The following is a 17,382-nucleotide window of genomic DNA, read 5'->3' on the forward strand; positions in this document are numbered from 1 at the left end:
ACCGACGAAGCTCGGCTCAATTAGCAATGAAATCAGTGTCCGATAACAGCGTCCGATGCACGGGAACTCATCGGCTCGTCGATAGAGCGTCGCAGTTCCGCGATTCCGTGTGGCGCGGCGTTCAATCGCGAATCAGCCGTTTCGCGCGTGGTCATTTCAGCTACAGCGAACAACGCTTCCTCAACCGGGGAAATTAATATTCCAGCGCGGATCCGTCTCCGGTTTACGGCCGCGACGGTGCGGACACGACGGCAACTGTCAATTAACGCTGCGGGAGACACGGCACGGTCCGAGCGCCGATCGCAAAAATTCGAACGGCGTCCGCGACCCCGCACTGCGATAATATTTTTTTCAAGATCAAACGACAGTGTCTGCTCCGTCGTCGTCTTCGCTATATCCCGAAGTGACAGAATAATCTCAGGGATCGGAACAGATCACGGCAAAGTGGCCGGAAAAATAATCGGTCCGAAAATCGAAACGGTTCCTGCAGTGTAACTGAAAAATACCTTCGAGTGAACCTTGAAAATTCAAACCGGTCAACTGCAGTGGGAACAAACGAATCACCGTTCCTTCCGAATATAAGACGGATCGAATAAAGTTATATTTCCAAAAATTTCGATCGAAGTGATTGGACGAGTTGAAAAGAGAACCGAGGAGATAAGTGAAGCGGGCAGATCTGGTCGGACGATTTTCAGAAAAATATTGTCGCACAGAAGAGAACGCGAGGCCGTGCAAGTTGCTGAGAAGATCGAGAATGAAGATCGAGAACCAGGATCGAGGAGTCAACGGAGAATCGGACGGGCTTCTGCAGCAGGGTAGAGGCCTGTCACATCGACCGGTGTTTCGCGATCAGGTATGAGCGGTTTCTGTTTCGGTTATTCGCGGACTGATTAGATAACGGCCCGCGCAGAAGATAGCCGGTCGAATAACTTTCCTCCTCGTTGAGAGCATTATCGGCGCGCGCGCACGCGGATGATAACTAGCCTCCTGCTTTCCGCTCGCCGCGGACGATGCTCGCCGAGGAAAGTTTTCTGTCCTTTTGTGCCTCCCGGGTATCCGTCGATACGATGGACCCCTCGAACCGCTCGCCTTGCTATTCCTCCTGAAAAGATATTGTACCTTTTAATGGTTTTTGCGCTGGCGATATACGACGAAATAGAATGCCTGGTCGCTCGGACCGAAACATTATCGGCTCGTTGGAGGCTTTGTTATCGGAACGAAATAAGCCCCGAGTGGATCACAAATGTTACGAAACGGAGGCGGGACGATGATGTCGCTAAGCGAGATCTAGGTGTTGGTCGATCAGCCGAATGCTGTGTCAGGGATCCCGGGAACATCGAATTTATGTTCTTCATTGCGGAAACAAGATTTTCCCGAGTGGTTGGGGTTCAATTGTGCCATTTATGTCTGACAGTGTTTGACTACGTTTGAAGTATTTATGCTGAAATCAGAGGTTTCGCAATTTTGAAGATAGAAATTCGCGTACTTTATAGGCAAAACGAGTGTTTACCTGTCCTGGAAGTGGCGTAGGTTTGACTATGTTTGAACCATCTGTTATTATAAAAATATTTGAGATGTTAGAGAGTATAGATTATTAAGCAATCGTGCAAAAAGAAATTGTTTGCAACAAAGTTTACGCGTATGTAAGTTACCAAGATCTACAAAATGCAATATTTAAAATTGTTCGCTCAAATAAAAAAAGTTAAAAAATTCTTTTCACTTTTTTTGCTGTTTCAAAGGATCTTAATCTTTGCAAGAATTTTTTTGGCAATTGTTTAGCGAACTAGATTCTCTAACATTTCAAGAAAAGTTCAAGTCGTTCGGTGCATTTTAAATGTTTTCATTATGTAGAACCTGAAATTGTCCCACACACACACATACACATGAAGAAGATAATCGAAGCTGAACACAGTTCTGTTATTATAAAAATATTTGAGATGTTAGAGAGTATAGATTATTAAGCAATCGTGCAAAAAAAAATTGTTTGCAACAAAGTTTACGCGTATGTAAGTTACCAAGATCTACAAAATGCAATATTTAAAATTGTTCGCTCAAATAAAAAAAGTTAAAAAATTCTTTTCACTTTTTTTGCTGTTTCAAAGGATCTTAATCTTTGCAAGAATTTTTTTGCCGATTGTTTAGCGAACTAGATTCTCTAACATCTCAAGAAAAGTTCAAGTCTTTCGGTGCATTTTAAATGTTTTCATTATGTAGAACCTGAAATTGTCCCACACACACACATACACATGAAGAAGATAATCGAAGCTGAACACAGTTCTGTTATTATAAAAATATTTGAGATGTTAGAGAGCCTAGATTATTAAGCAATCGTGCAAAAAAAATTGTTTGCAACAAAGTTTACGCGTATGTAAGTTACCAAGATCTGCAAAATGCAATATTTAAAGTTTAATTGCTCGCTCAAATAAAAAAAGTTAAAAAATTCTTTTCACCTTTCTTGCTGTTTCAAAGGATCTTAATCTTTGCAAGAATTTTTTTGCCGATTGTTTAGCGAACTAGATTCTCTAACATTTCAAGAAAAGTTCAAGTCGTTTGATGCATTTTAAATGTTTTCATTATGTAGAACCTGAAATTGTCCCACACACACACATACACATGAAGAAGATAGTCGAAGCTGAACACAGTTTGACTAAGTTCGACTAATTCTGAATATGACGTATCCGGACGTGTCTCGGAAACAATTTTTGTGTTGAAAAATCTGCGGCGTTCGTTTCCGGCCTGAAAAATCGGGATGATTTCGCGGGGCCGAGCGGTTGGAACGGCGCGATAAGTCGTGTCATTGAACAAACATTTAGCGTCGCGATGAGCACTATCTATATTATCTCTGCACCGTCTATTACACGATATAAATTATCGACGCGCGAGTCGCCTCGAACGCGCTTCATGTTATGCAACGCGTGTCGGCGCGGATGCATGTAAACCGTGTGCGTAGACGTGTTCCATAAATATTAAACGTGTGTATCGTGCTTAATCCTTGGTCATCGGGCGGTCTTGGGAAGGATGCGCGGTTACGTCGCCTTATCTGGCTCGCGTTGTCTTTCTTCCAAGGAAATGGCGAATTGAATGTACAAGATCCCTACCCTTTATATGAATTCTGAAGAAGATTACGCTTGTTGACAGCGTACGATCGCTGATTATCGGATGATCTGGTGGCTCTTTTGAAGAAATTTATTAACCGTAACATTGCTCTGCCATCTTGAAGCTTATCGACGCGATCATTTTTCGTGCACGCGCTGTAGAACATTATATACTTTCTACCTTCTTTCAATTATCGTATCGTCGCTCGAGCTTGTTATCTAGATGTCTGACTTGTTTATTTTGTTTAAACGATTCGTTTTAGTTATCGTGAAAGATTGGCGTTTTTCAGTGATACGATCGGATTATTTCGAGTATGTCTCGAGATTTTTAAGGACGGAACTTGAGAAATGGAAATAACAAATGTGTGGCTACGGAGGCACGCAGCATTGTACAAGTTGATTTACTGCTTCTCGGAATCTAAAAATTCGTGGGCTAATTTGTTCGAGGATAATGCATATTTGATCATTGTAATCGTACCATTTTCAATTATATCGTCGAGCTTTATCTCCAATAAATTGGAATCGGTGAAAAGTTTGTTTATACATGGATAACGGATAAAGAAACTTTCCTCCTCCTGCCACGGTGCTCAAGTTTTTCCTCCTCCCATGTGGATCCTCTAATAAGAAATTCTTTCCTCGTTGTAAAGAAATTTCATGTTGACCTAGACGCGGAAGAATCTCGAACGGCCCTGAAGTATTTGTAATTTCAGCGTCCTGAAAACAGAATCAATCGGTCTGGAAATAAAATTCGTAGGAGCGGTTGTTAAAAATGTAACTGGAACGCGCAGTAAGATTCAATATTGTCGGTTAGATTGATTGCGGCGAAGATAAAGCAGTCACAACAGAAAATTTCTTTCACGTCGCGAATCTTTTGTTTGGATTTCGAATCGATTGAATTTCTAGCACGTCTCTCTATCATTCCTCGAGCGTTATCACATCGATGATCCGTCGAACAAATCAGTTATATAATTCTTTCCAGATTTCCAGGAATCATTGAAATCTCGATAAGGAAAGAATAAGCGGAATAAGCGGTCGATGAGAGAATATCCTTTTATCTGTGCCACTTGATGCTGTAACGTTACACATTGCGTAGGACGTCGTTAAAAATCGATCAGGACACCCATTCTCCATAATTCAGTTCGAATGTCGAACGATAAGAGGAACCTCATGGGACATCGTTACGTTCTAGGAATCGGCCTCGAATTATTACGTCTCTGGATTTTGTCGAAGATAAGAGGACATTTGATTGTTACGTGTTATCTGCTAATCTTCTAATCGGCAAGTTATTTCGGGTCGGACCATTTACACGCAGTGAACTAGATTCGGGCGATTTTGTTTAGAAGCTTCGACGCGGAATCTTTTTCGAAGCAGATTACAGCGTGGCTTTATACGATCGAGTATGTTTTCATGAATGGGAAATTCTCAAGATGATTAACGATTCGTTGCGAAATTCTAGTGGGTACTTCAGCGGGCACGAGGACTGATTTTTACATGAACGAATTGCTTAAGAAGAATCAAATGTGTTGTACATCATTTGAAATTTCATTTTCTTTGTTATGTGCCCAACCTTTCTTCTATATGAACTTTATTTCGAGACACGAATCGACCTGACATTTCTATCATTTTCTTTTTGCTGCAGCTGCAGCAAATGGCAGCGTTAAGTTTGGTCACAGTGCTGTAATTGAAAGCAGCGTTCACTGACGGTAGAAATTCTAAAATCGAGATGAAAATCTTGTAAATGAAGGATGAGAACGACCACAGAGACGATCATAAAATGAAGCAACTGTAATCGAAAAAGGTCGCCAACTCGTTGGTAAAGACGTTTTTGAAAAAACAGTTTTGCATGTCCAAATTCTCTTCAATAATTTTACCAAAAACTCGATCTCTTTGAAATGTTCATAGAAAACAGAGGAAGCTGGCATATCTGACAAGAGAAGTCAAACAAGTGATATACCAATTTTTATACGTTTTTGTCGCCGCGACATAACGGTCGAAACAAAATATTTGACACGTGCTCTCTCATATTTGCAATCGTCCACTTTGAAAGGGTGCAAATAGCAATTAAAAAATTCCATGTGCGCGCAGAGAATTCATATATTGCGTTTTTCCATTTCTCTTGCCAAATGTTGAAACATTTTTATAATCATCTGTTGAACTGTACTGTTAATCATTCTCGAGGGCTTAAATAGGGGACACATTGTAAGTAATTCAAAAACTAATAAAGCTTTCATTGCAGAATTTTACACATATAACTCTGTTATACTTTTATATACTGTTATACTGTTATAATATAGTATAATATGTTATATGTTATTATATTATTATAGTATATTATAGTATAATATACTATGTGTTATTATATTATTATAGTATATTATAGTATAATATACTATATGTTATATATATGTTACACTACTACTTACTTATACAAATCAGAGTAACTGTTAGATAGCCGGAAATAATTTGTTTCTGAAGTCTTAAAAATCTGATTACTTTGCTTGATCTTTTTAAATGTAAACCTGATCGTCACTTAACGCGTTCGAGTATCTAGTTAGCGAAAATTTGTAGATCAATATCATGATCCAAGCATCAGCGTCAGGAGTCGCGAGTAACGTTATTATCGGCTTTTCATTAGTAAGAAAATCAACCGTCTACGCCGACACTCGAGTGAGTTGCAATCATAGTTACGTAAGTCACATTTTCCTCATTGTGACGAACAAGAAGAGTATACGTATTGCTTACTGAACAAATGTATTGTTAAGTTAATTTAAAGTTAACTTCATCGATAATAACTTTATGATCTGTTTCACTTGTCATCTTGGCATTTTGCCATGTACAGATCAGATTTTAAGAAATTAGTCAAAATTTTCGAAGATCCGTTCCGTCTTTGCGAAATAGCAGAAATGAAACAGGATATGAAGAAAAACAGAGAATAAAGATAATAGAAAGTTATCGAAAATATTATAGAAAAAAAATGAGAACAATCTATAATTACGAAGACTTATATTTACTTTTGATTACAATTCAGTTTAATTTAAAAACAATATTGCATTACAATTGTAACCGCAACGGTACTTGCGTGATCGTAGTCCAAAAAGAAATTGTTACTTTCGATTCCTTCGTCTCACGTTGAAACCGCATAAAAATCGACGATTGTCATTCGGCTGGCTCGATCCGCGAGCCGAGCTTATTTTCTGAAAATTTACGATGCAAATGCGGTTTAATGCGCACGTATCTAACAATCACAGCTCCCGTTGGTCTATTTCCGCCTCTCGCTTTATTATTAGGTGACAGGCCCTGCGTTTGCGGTAAGTTATTAATTTACGATCGCTTCTCTCCAATCGTCGATTCGAGAATCCGCCGGCCGTACTATCGCATCTAGGGGAGCTTAAGTTGTATTCTCGGAAGATGGTGTTTGCACTTGTCGTTGTATCACGCACCGAGCACGAACCGAGCAATCGGTATCGTTGTCACGTTCCGCACCTCTTTCGGCAGCCAGCTGTTGCATGCTTATTTTTTTCACTAACGAAAGTCGCCACGATAAAACGCTGCGATAAGTCCGCAACGGGAATCGTTCCGCGACATTTTCACCGAACGAATCGTTCACATCGATTAACTCGTTGGCGTTCATAACGGTTCCACGTCGCGCAGTTTATGTGAGGGACCAGCAGAACTTCATCTCAGCGAGGAGATAAAACAGACATTCGAGACAATTTTCCCGAGCGTTTCCTCTTTCGTGCAGCAGCATCGGGGACCAGGAAAATGAGGTTCCGTGGATCGGTATACGCCACTAGGAATTCGTAGAAACATTCGTGGCATGATCGTTCATTCTCCGGCGCGTCGCACCGTTGTTTCAGGCTCAAAGTAGAACCATCATGTCTTTGGTCAGACAGGCTCGCTTGCCCGAACTGTCCGGAGTTAGGGGAGTTTCCGCTTTCCCTGAATACTAATGCCAAAGAATGTTAATTTGTTTCGCAAATGTTCCGGGGCAATATTTTCCGAGGCAAATAACCTTGGCAAATTGTTCTTCCGTCGTTGAAAGAATTTTGCGTTTCCTGTTACAGCGAAAGCGAGAGAGATCGCTATACAGTTGCCTTGAAAAGTGTCCGTACACCTTTTAAAACGCAGTAACGTTTTTCAAACTGGACTAAATGACTTGAATGGTTTTTTTTTAGATGATAGGGGGACTAGCATACTAGACAACGAGCGAAATGTCTTTTTTAAATTTTGCCATCATTTGGAACGACAGAAAAAAATATAAAAAAACTCTCGTTTTCTTTTAACTTTTTTTACCTGACCTTGAAACGAAAATTTAGAAAATGCCTCTCGTATATGCGTGCTGAAAATTTGATCGGTTAACCGAGAGTCGCGAGCTACAGGCGTTGAAAGGTTTTCAAAACTGCAGACTTCTTACAGTTTTCGATCTAAATCGTGACGAAACTGCGATTTTTGCCATCTTTAATTTGTTGTAACTCGTGACAACGTCGACCGATTTCGATAAAATTTTTAGGATGCGTGTAAGTTGCCGCGTTCTACATAACGCATTTTTTAAATTTTCGTTACAGCCTCGGATAAAAAAGTTAAAAAACGAGAGTTTTCTATCTTTTTTGTCATTCCAAATAATAGCAAAATTAAAAACGAAACATTTTGGCCATTGTCTAGTACACTAGTCCCTCTATCATCTGAAGAAACATTCAAGTCACTCGGTTCAGTTTTAAAAGGTGTACTTTCGTGGGCTACTTGTATGTATTCAATTTATTTGGAATATTTCAGCTTTTCCGTTTCGAAGAATTCGCGCGGATTCAAGCAGTGCGAAATGTGTAGCGTACAAAGATTCACGCGTTGCATTCGGACGAAACTTTTAATGGAAAAGAGATAAGGCAGTTTCACCAGAAATTCGGAACGTGTTACAGAATCGTCTTACTGGATAAATTCCTACTCGTTCCCTCATCGTTTGATCGTTCTGACACAATAATCAAGGAAATCAAAGTCCAAGCAGTTCTCCCGTCTCTGCTCCAGATTATTTGTCCATCGAAAGTTGCGTTACATCCGCGACGGCCTTGCATCCGTTGCGTCATTATCATCGCTGCGCGCCATTATCTCGCAAAATGGACTTTTTCTGTTTACGGTTATGTTGTCGTTAACGCGCTGCCTCCTCTTGCGGCGAAAATCTCCGAGACGCGACGGTGAACAATATTTCCGCACGAAACAATGTCTTCGGACTTTAAAAAATCCGGTCCGATCATCGATCATCGAACAGTTGACAATACGCGTGAAACACTTATCCCGCGCTATTGGACTGGGAGGATATTTGCAAGAGATATCAAAGAACCCTTTTGACTCGTGGGGGAGAAATAAAGTAACAATCGATCATTTTTGGATGAAGGAGTTCCATGGATGATACCCATCGTCGAGGTTATTTCTTCCACGAAATGAAAAAGACTTTGATGTATGTAGGTCGCATAAATCGTGACAACGTTAATCTTCGATCTTCCGGGTCAGAAGATTGAGTATCGACGGTCGGGGACTGGGGCGGTAAGATTCGGGACAGTTGCAAGGAAGATCTGGAACAAATGCGAACTTTGATGCCTTACTTATCAGATTCTGACCGTCGCACAGATTTATTGTTAATCCCTTGCACAGATCAAAATTATATCCAAGCGCCTTTTATCGGACCGATGTTCTCGAAGTTCGAGAGCGAATTCATGCGAATGCTCCGACCTGACTGTCGGGCATTGATAATAATTGAGCATAAACTGTCCGAAAACACTGTCCTTACGATGTTTGCGTTTCAGCAAACGGAAATCTCTCAGACCATAACTCGATCACCGCCCACATTTACATCCGCCGAAGTGGTTTTTCCGCTGGCGACAGCTGGAGCAAACAGATTCAAATTATCCAGAACTTCGTGCCAAACAAGATCCAACCGAATGGACGAGGAGTCGCAGGCTCTCTGTAATCCGAATAGCTTACATTGTGGTAAGCCTTCCTCAAGAAGTCAGCCAGAACTCAAAACTTCATACGATTTTCATGAAAATCGGCGCACTTGTGTTTTTCAGCTTACCGAATTCGAATGTGTCATCAAAGATGCAAAATTCAAAGTGCAAGATCAGTGGAATATCGCTGATTTCTCGACATTTGGCTGTACCAATATAATTAGAATATGAAATTGAAAGTGACGATTTTAATTACAATATCTTTAACATTGCTCGCGGAGAGCATCGACTTCAATCTCGAGTATCTTAAAAACTGGCAACATTTTTCGATTGGATATCATAGTCGAAATGTTACTTCAACGCTATCGATTGCTAATTTATTGTATCTTCCCGATTGTATTCGGATCCGCAAAACGTAAGGATATTTAAAAAACAATCGATGCATACAGCTTAACTTTTCAATTTTAATTTGATTAAGTAAGATACTTTAGAATAGTATATTTTAGTATATTCTAGTAAAAATTTTAAGGTTGTTGGCGTGACCGTCGAAGTGTTAAGTTATGAGTCTTGTTAAAACAGGTCTCTCGATGATTATCACAATTTTGTCTCTAACATAGTATGAGAACTACAATAATATTTAAGACATATTAAGGATGGAAGCACAAGACATAATTCAAAAATATTATGTGCAAATTTTATCTTTATAACATATATTTTAGTGGTGAAATGTTCTATAAATTTATCGCTGTTGTCGCCGACCAAGAGTGCGTGTGTGTGTGTGTGTGTGTGTGTGTGTGTGTGTGTGTGTGTACCTGTGCAAAAAATACTAAATCTGGTTGATATTGCTAGATAAAGCTTCAGAAGGAAACTATACAAATTTTTTTAAACTAGATAATTGGAAAATTTAAACCGAAAGAAACATTAAGAAATGGCATACATACAATGTAGACATACTCATGGCTGTGTACTCATTTTAAAACTGAATAACTTTTTAAACCTATTTTTTTTAACTATTTTCAGATTTTAAAAAGATTAGTTTACTAGACAACGAATAACAAGTTTTTCCGTAAATGATAATTGATTATTTGGCTGGAGTGACAAAAACAAAATGAAAGAATGATGTCTTTATCTTACTTCTTTATCTGAACTTGTAACAACAATTTAAACATTGTGTTCTGTAGATCTCTGCATCTCACATGCATGCTGAAAATTTTATCGGGATCGTTTGACACTGTAATGAGTCGCGAAGAATCAAACATCGTGAAAATCGCAATTTGTCACGACATTTGACCGATAACTGTACGAAATCTGAAGATTTTTACACGTATCAACGTCTGTAGCATGACCCTGCGTCAAACGATTTTGAGAAATTTTCAGCATGTATGTACATTACCGAGATCTACAAAACGCAATGTTTAAATTTTTGTACAATCTCAGGAAAGCTCACAAAAATTGTTCGAGTCATTGTCTAGTAAACAAGGACGTGTATCAATCCAAATAATCCAAGTCGTTTGGTCCAGTTTGAAAAATCTTCTCAATTTTTCAAGGATGTACGCGGACTTTTTCTAATGACGAGTAATAACTAATATGCTGCCATATACAGTGACCCACAAAAGTGGACCTCTTAAAATAACCACTTAAAACGCAATAATTTTTTCAAAACTCAACTAAATGGCTTGAACTTTTTTTAGATGATAGAGGGACTAGTTTACTAGACGATGACTGAAAAGCTTTCTTTTTCAATTTTACTATTAATTACTATTAATTAAGTGGAATTAAAAGAAAAAATTAAAAATCCTCGTTCCTTAACGTTTTTATCTGAGCCTATAATGAAAATATAAAAAATGCCTTTTGTAGATCTCGGCGACTTATATGCGTGCTGAAAATTTGATCGAAATCGGTTAACCGAGAGTCGAGCTACGAGCGTTGAAATATTTGAAAAAAGCTGCAGATTTCTACCAGTTTTTGGACAAAATCGTGATGAAACTGCGATCTTTAATTTATCGCAACTCGTAACAACGTGAACCGATTTCCATAAAATTTTTAACATGCATGCAAGTTACCGAGATCTTTTTTCAATTTTCGTCGTGAGCTCGGATAAAAAAGTTTTTAATTTTTTCTCTTCATTCCAAGTAATAGTAAAATTAAAAATAAAAGCTTTTTAATCGTCGTCTAGTAAACAAGTCTCTCTATCACCTAAAAAAAAATTCAAGTTATTTAGTTGACATATAAACACTTTTGCGAGCCAACTGTACCTCGAAAATTAGTTTTCGTCGTGCTCTGTTGGGAAAGGTAAGTCTGTGCGCCGCGGGGCGGCCTTGCCGAATTAGGCGAAAGCCGTCGTCGGTTTCGGGCTGTTATCGGGCCGCGTCTAATCACAGTGGCGGGCTTCGAACCATCGGGAATCTCGCGCAGAAGCAATGGGCGGCCCGTGGTCGGACGATGCGCGAGACAAGCCGCTATCAGAGGAAGGACGTAGGTGGTGCGAGCCGCGCCGAATCCATCGGATTTAGTTAATGTCCAGCGCTCCGTGAACTCGGATGTCGCATACGGTTGCTGCGAGCCATGACAGAGAGACTTGTGCACGGCCGACATCCCTCTGCTCCTTGAACCGTCGTCGAACCAGCGTTAACACAGTCTCCTGTAACTCTCCCTCGACTGATCGATAGGCTAGAAAGAGAACGAGAACGAGACCGGGAAACAAAGATAGACGGAAAAGTTAAACGTCACAGATCTAGCGAGAATTCCTTGAGCAAAGCTTTCCCACGCAAACGGCGCACGTCCGCTCGACAAAAAAGGAGTACGACGAGTAACTAGATCGATAATCCTCGAGCTTGATCGATCGATCCTCGATCGCTCGGCGGAGCTTTATCGCGGCAGGCCACCGACACCGGTTTCGATAGTTCCGCGCGTGTTTCGTCGACGGAGAGTCTGTTTTGATCGTGTGGCCGGCTTGGATCGAGCCACTGCGATCCACGTGGACGCGTTCTGCGTCGTCATCGGCCGCGAACCGCGAGGGTCCGGCGGGATCTAGAGTTATCCTCGTTTGTTCTTTTTTTCGGTGTGTCGGCTCAGTGCTTGTCATTTATGAGATACGGTGAACAGCGCGCAGAGAGGGTCGAGAGACGGGGATCTCTCGTTTGGAGATCGAGGGATCGGAGTCGCTGGCTCTTCAGAACCAGGTAAGTGAGTCTTTTGTTCTTTCGACGTCGATTTTTCGGGTGAATGTAGCTTTGATAGCGAACGAGAGCGTAATTCGAATGGAACTGTTTATCCGCATTTAACTATTTTATCAGCGTGAATTGAGAATTATGTCTTTTAACACTGAACCTACCGAACAGTAAAATTGACCGCTCTGCATTGCCTGACAAGAGCATTATTAGTGGAATTATTGGGATTATTGGAACAACCGCTATAATCGAAACTTGGATCTTTTCAGTTTTCGTGAATTGAGAATTATGTCTTTTAACACTGAACCTATCGAACAGTAAAATTGACCGCTCTGCATTGCCTGACAAGGATGAAAAGATCCAACTTATTTAGATTGCGTACAGTTTCGATTACAGCGGTTGTTCCAATAATGTAATTTGTGCAATCATTATCCATGAAAATGTCTTAATTGTTCTTATAATTATAAAATAAGGAACCGGGCACTTGACCGTGGTAAGTTTAGTGTTAATGAACGAAGAATCATTTCAAAAGCAAGCAAATGCAAATAGTGTGCTGATCGGATTCTCAGTCTCGCACAAATTGGGAATAATTATAGAATCCTCTCGTTCATTATCTCCCAGAAAACGATTCTTTAACTACGTCAACTCGTGTAGAAAAATTTTGACTCGTTCGGAAAGCTGATCTTTCAGATCCCTTGGAACATCTTCCGCGGAGGCTGTATATTAGTTGGGTGTCCAATTAGCGGCGCTCCAAAGCACGTTTTTCTCGATTGTACGGTCGAAATCGATACATGCGATTAACGACGAAGTCGCGAGCATTCCTTTGCGACGATTTTCCCGTGCTCGTTATCGAGAACGCAATCTTTTCGGAACGTTTCGGATCGACGGAGAATCGAGTCTTTAATCGAACGATTCACCGAGGTCCCACGCTTTGTGTTCATTTCCGCCGTGATCTACGCCGATATCTTTTCCGAGAGAAACGTTGGGCAATCGCGAGTCAATCAAAATATTCGATCCATTTTGAAACAGGAAATCGAATGTCACGACTAAGGTGCCGTAAATCCAAAGGTTACAGAGATTATTACGACGATAAGTTCGAAGTACTGAATCAGAAAGGGGAAACAATTGCCCGCTATTTCGGCAGAGAAGTCTTGCAATTCCACGGGGATCTGCCAATGATAGTGCCAACCCGGAACGATCCCTGGTAGTTCGCTCGTGTTTATGGCTCGACGCAGAATGCCTACCGTTTACCTCGGGGACCTGTAAACTCAACTGATAATTGATAATGATCCTTCAGTGACGAGCGTTGTGGAAACGTTTCATTTTGAGTGCTCGTTTCCACGCGCGTTTCTCGTATTTGTCCTCTTGATTTTTCCCCACGATTTGTCCTTTCGCTGGAAATTATTGTCGACACACATCGAAAGTTCTCATTGGGTGTAATCTCTGACCGATCTTGTTGTTAGCCTTTTAGTTTAGCGACATTTGCATGCAAACTCTTTTGCATACGTACAGTGATATGTAAAAGCGAGTATACACCTTTTAAAACGCAATAACATTTTTAAAATTGAATCGAATGATTTGTATTCTTTCTTTCATTTTGGTTTTCAGACTGACTAATTACAAAAATTATAATTGATTGAAATTCCAAAAAATATAAAGATACGTTTCTCAACTTTTTTGTTTGACCTTCTATCGAAAGTTTAAGCAATATGCTTCACAAGCTTCGATAATCTATATTATATTATTATTATATTATTTATAATATTATTATTATTATATATAATTATTATATTATTATTATATGCATGCTGAAAATTTCATGCAAAAACGTATCTTTTTTAGTTTCATTTTGTTATCCCAACCGATAATAATTTTCGTATATATTAGGGGGACCGGAAAGTAATGTCGTTTCTGCGCATATTTATCTGTTTGAAGTTAATGTAAACAAACTACATAACTTTCCTAATATTTCCTAACTCGCTGTCTAGGAAAAACTATCCAGAAAATATCCAAATCGTTCGATTGAATTTTAAAAAGGTTATTGCGTTTTAAACGGCGTGCTCTCACTTTAACACAAAACTGTGTTTATGGAACAAATATGTCGAGGAAATTCCTGACGATTACGATGTATGTATAGCGAATCGTTAACGAGCGTGAACAGGAAATAGGTTCCTATAATGAGTAATCTCTTGGAATATTTCTGTAAAGTACATGAACGATTTCGATATGTTTTTATTTAAAGCTTGCTCCTAATAAATGATTGCGCACAAAAATGGACAATTTGGGAAGAGGGGATACGATTATTCGAGCCGTCCGGTTCGTATCGATAGTTGCTGACAATCGATAACTATAATAACAAGCCGCGAGGCTCGAATAATCGTATATCCGCTTCTCAAATTGTCCATTTTTATGAACAATCTGAGCGTCAATTAGAGAGAATCTACTATATTTAAATTGTTGCAGGGACTTGTTCTGTCTGGCATTAAATTGTATTATTAACACTATGCCGTCCGCAGATCTTAACCCTTAAATGCACCGTGTTGCCATTTGGCAACATACAGAAGAATATTTTGTTTTGTAGCCGATTGGCTATATACGATAATTTTGTAATAAAAAACTATTTTCCTAAAGATATAATTTTTTTCTTCGCTTTTTTCCCTTAATACACACTCATTTTTTAAATGAAGTTTGATAAGTAGAAATTGGAAACAAAAAATCATGCATTTAAGGGTTAAATATGATTCTTTCGTTTGACGCCGGCATAATAGCTTGGAAATTTGAGATTTAAAAAAAAATTTCAAAGATGGCGGTAATATAAATTCCTAAAATTAAGATATGTCATCCAAGAATTTTCGTACTTAATTCTTAGTTGAATAAGCACAATGCTATAGTTAGTTTGCCGCCTTTTAACACCCAAGAAATATAGTTTAAATATTATTTGAGTTTTTTAAAAAAACAGATAGTGTTTGCATGGCACCAGCGTGGTGCCACCGGACGGCATAGTGTTAAGTTGGGATCGTGCTATGTTTAAGCTCTTGCAAATCGTCTCGTTATATCAGGGAACTAATGAACACTTTATGTACCGGAAGCCTATCGATGCGCTCTTCGATGGTAGAACTGTGTCTGAGTTCGACAATTTTGTTTTAAATAATAGTTTCAGGAGAAGTTCCGACTTTATATTCGTTTAAATGTTTGACGGATTCTGGACCAGATTTTGTATCGGCTCGTTTTCATATTATGAACAGTTATAAAAACCTGCTCTTCCCAAATTGTCCATTTTTCTGCGCAACCTGAGCGCGAATTAGGGAGAAATTACCGTACTTTGGTCACATAATTACAGTGGTTATTGAATTAGACGGTAAATCTTAGGTGCATCTTGAGCGGGAATAAGCAAAGTAATTTTCTAAATTCTGAATTCAAGTTGAAGGAACTTCAACGTGCAGATTTATATAGATCAATAAAATGGAATTGAATATTGCGCAGATACGCTATAACCGTAGTAGTATAGTTAGATTCAGGATTACGGATATCCCGTCGTTCGGTATGTATCGTATATCGCAGCATCGTTTACGATTGCTCGAACGAGAGATTTAACTGTTTACCCAGTTTCGGAAAGCCGTGCTATAGCCGCATATGCGCGTGCATCGTGCAGTCTGTTAGATCCAGAAATGCTAGATTCAAATTTCAAAATCATTTCGATCGAACGTCAATGGCGTTAGCGAGTTGCATAGAGCAACCAACGTTAATCTTGCTCGAGCGTTTATACATATTTAACTCCTAACTTCGATTACGCAAAGCTAGCGTATCTATACAAAGGAGCTACCGAGTTCGTGACGTGGTTGACGGATAAGGCGGCGGTTCTTATAAATTCATGGTCGTCGCGCACACTGCGAGCTGTTCTTCTTTAAATATGTACTAACATCTAGATCTTAAAAATATCGAAGGAGCCGGTATGGTAAATTCGTGTGTCCTCAGTTTCTAAGAACAGACCTTGCCGATCTGTAGAATTCTTAATTCGTCGCCGAGGCCCGCAACTGGTCGACGATTTTGTACATTCACGTCAGACGCGCGTCTTCAATTTCGTTCCAGGGTCGATTGACATTTTTGGAGCTACTCGTGGCGGACTTTGGCTCATAACTTATAATCGTTAGTTTTTCGAATGACGCTCGTGTCAGTTAACACGTTCCGTGCCGAGCTTTTTTTACTCGAATCTTCGCACTTTGATATTTTACTAAAACTTGATGTATTACGTGCAATTATTAATTCTCGTACACATAACAACGTAACAAAAACTTATCAACGCCCATTCTTGCGGTGGAAATTGATTCTTCGGTTCTAAATTTCTTGTAAACAATTTGTTCAGTTCACTAAGTAAACATGCAAGCGTGTACCATCGATGGTACACGTGGCACGGAACGTGTTAATAGAAGGTGGGATACCATAACTCGTAATCGTTAGGTTTTCAAAGCTCATTGCTCATCTGGGGAAAGTAAGTGCGAATCGACCGCGGTAAAGGGGCTGGAGAGGGCTCGGTGGAACGATTCGACGATGAGAACAGGATGAGAAAGTGTTTGACGGAAACGTGGAGGGGCGATACAAATGTGCCCGGAGCTTGCAAACACCATGGCGCAGCCTTGTCCCGCGATCCTTGACCGTAAAACCTCGAATTCTGCGGGGAAAGCCAGCGCTGAATCCGCGATCGACCTTCCATCGATTTCCTATAAGATCGCCACGATTGCTGCGAGACTCGACCTTCGGAGATCCCTCTCTTCAAGGACTCGAACCTCGCTACTCGCAGCAATCGCAGGATCTGTCCCGAATGAGTTTTGAACAGAGAGGTCGGAATTAAACTTCTCAAAGCAGCCGCCACCGAGAGACTGAACTTCGCGAGCAGAGGAGCAATAAAGCTGAAATTTCGATAATCCCTTTACAATGTAATCATTTTATTTCTGATTCGATTGGATCTCGTCGGGAAGATTTCATTTCTAATTCAATTTTGCCCGCGAAGTTCGGCTTACGGAAATTCGAAAGCGTTTTACGCGCGCTGTTTAATCAACGCGATCGAATAATTTCATTTAACGTATCGACTGCCGACGTTTCGACAGTAGCATTGGAATGACAAACGTGCACAATAGAAATATTTATCTGTCCGCGCGGCAATCCCCGATGTTTTTGTTTTAA

The 17,382-nt window shown here is 39.9% G+C and overlaps 1 protein-coding gene across 2 annotated transcripts in view; it reads left to right on the top strand.

Annotated features, from left to right (window-relative positions):
- Positions 1-107: 107 nt before the first annotated feature.
- The window catches only part of LOC117227329 (choline/ethanolamine transporter flvcr2a), a 34,082-nt gene continuing 16,807 nt past the window's right edge, over positions 108-17,382 (top strand). Inside the window, exon 1 of one of the 2 annotated variants that reach the window (XM_033482461.2) lies at positions 108-853. In XM_033482461.2, coding sequence (XP_033338352.2) covers positions 755-853 — 99 coding nt within the window. In that variant the 5' untranslated portion in view covers positions 108-754. Of the gene's footprint in view, positions 854-11,494; positions 12,214-17,382 lie in introns of those variants that run through there. The other variant, XM_033482462.2, reaches the window with a different exon arrangement.

This window comes from Megalopta genalis, unplaced genomic scaffold (genome assembly GCF_051020955.1).
Source record: "Megalopta genalis isolate 19385.01 unplaced genomic scaffold, iyMegGena1_principal scaffold0020, whole genome shotgun sequence".
NCBI classification, from domain to species: domain Eukaryota; kingdom Metazoa; phylum Arthropoda; class Insecta; order Hymenoptera; family Halictidae; genus Megalopta; species Megalopta genalis.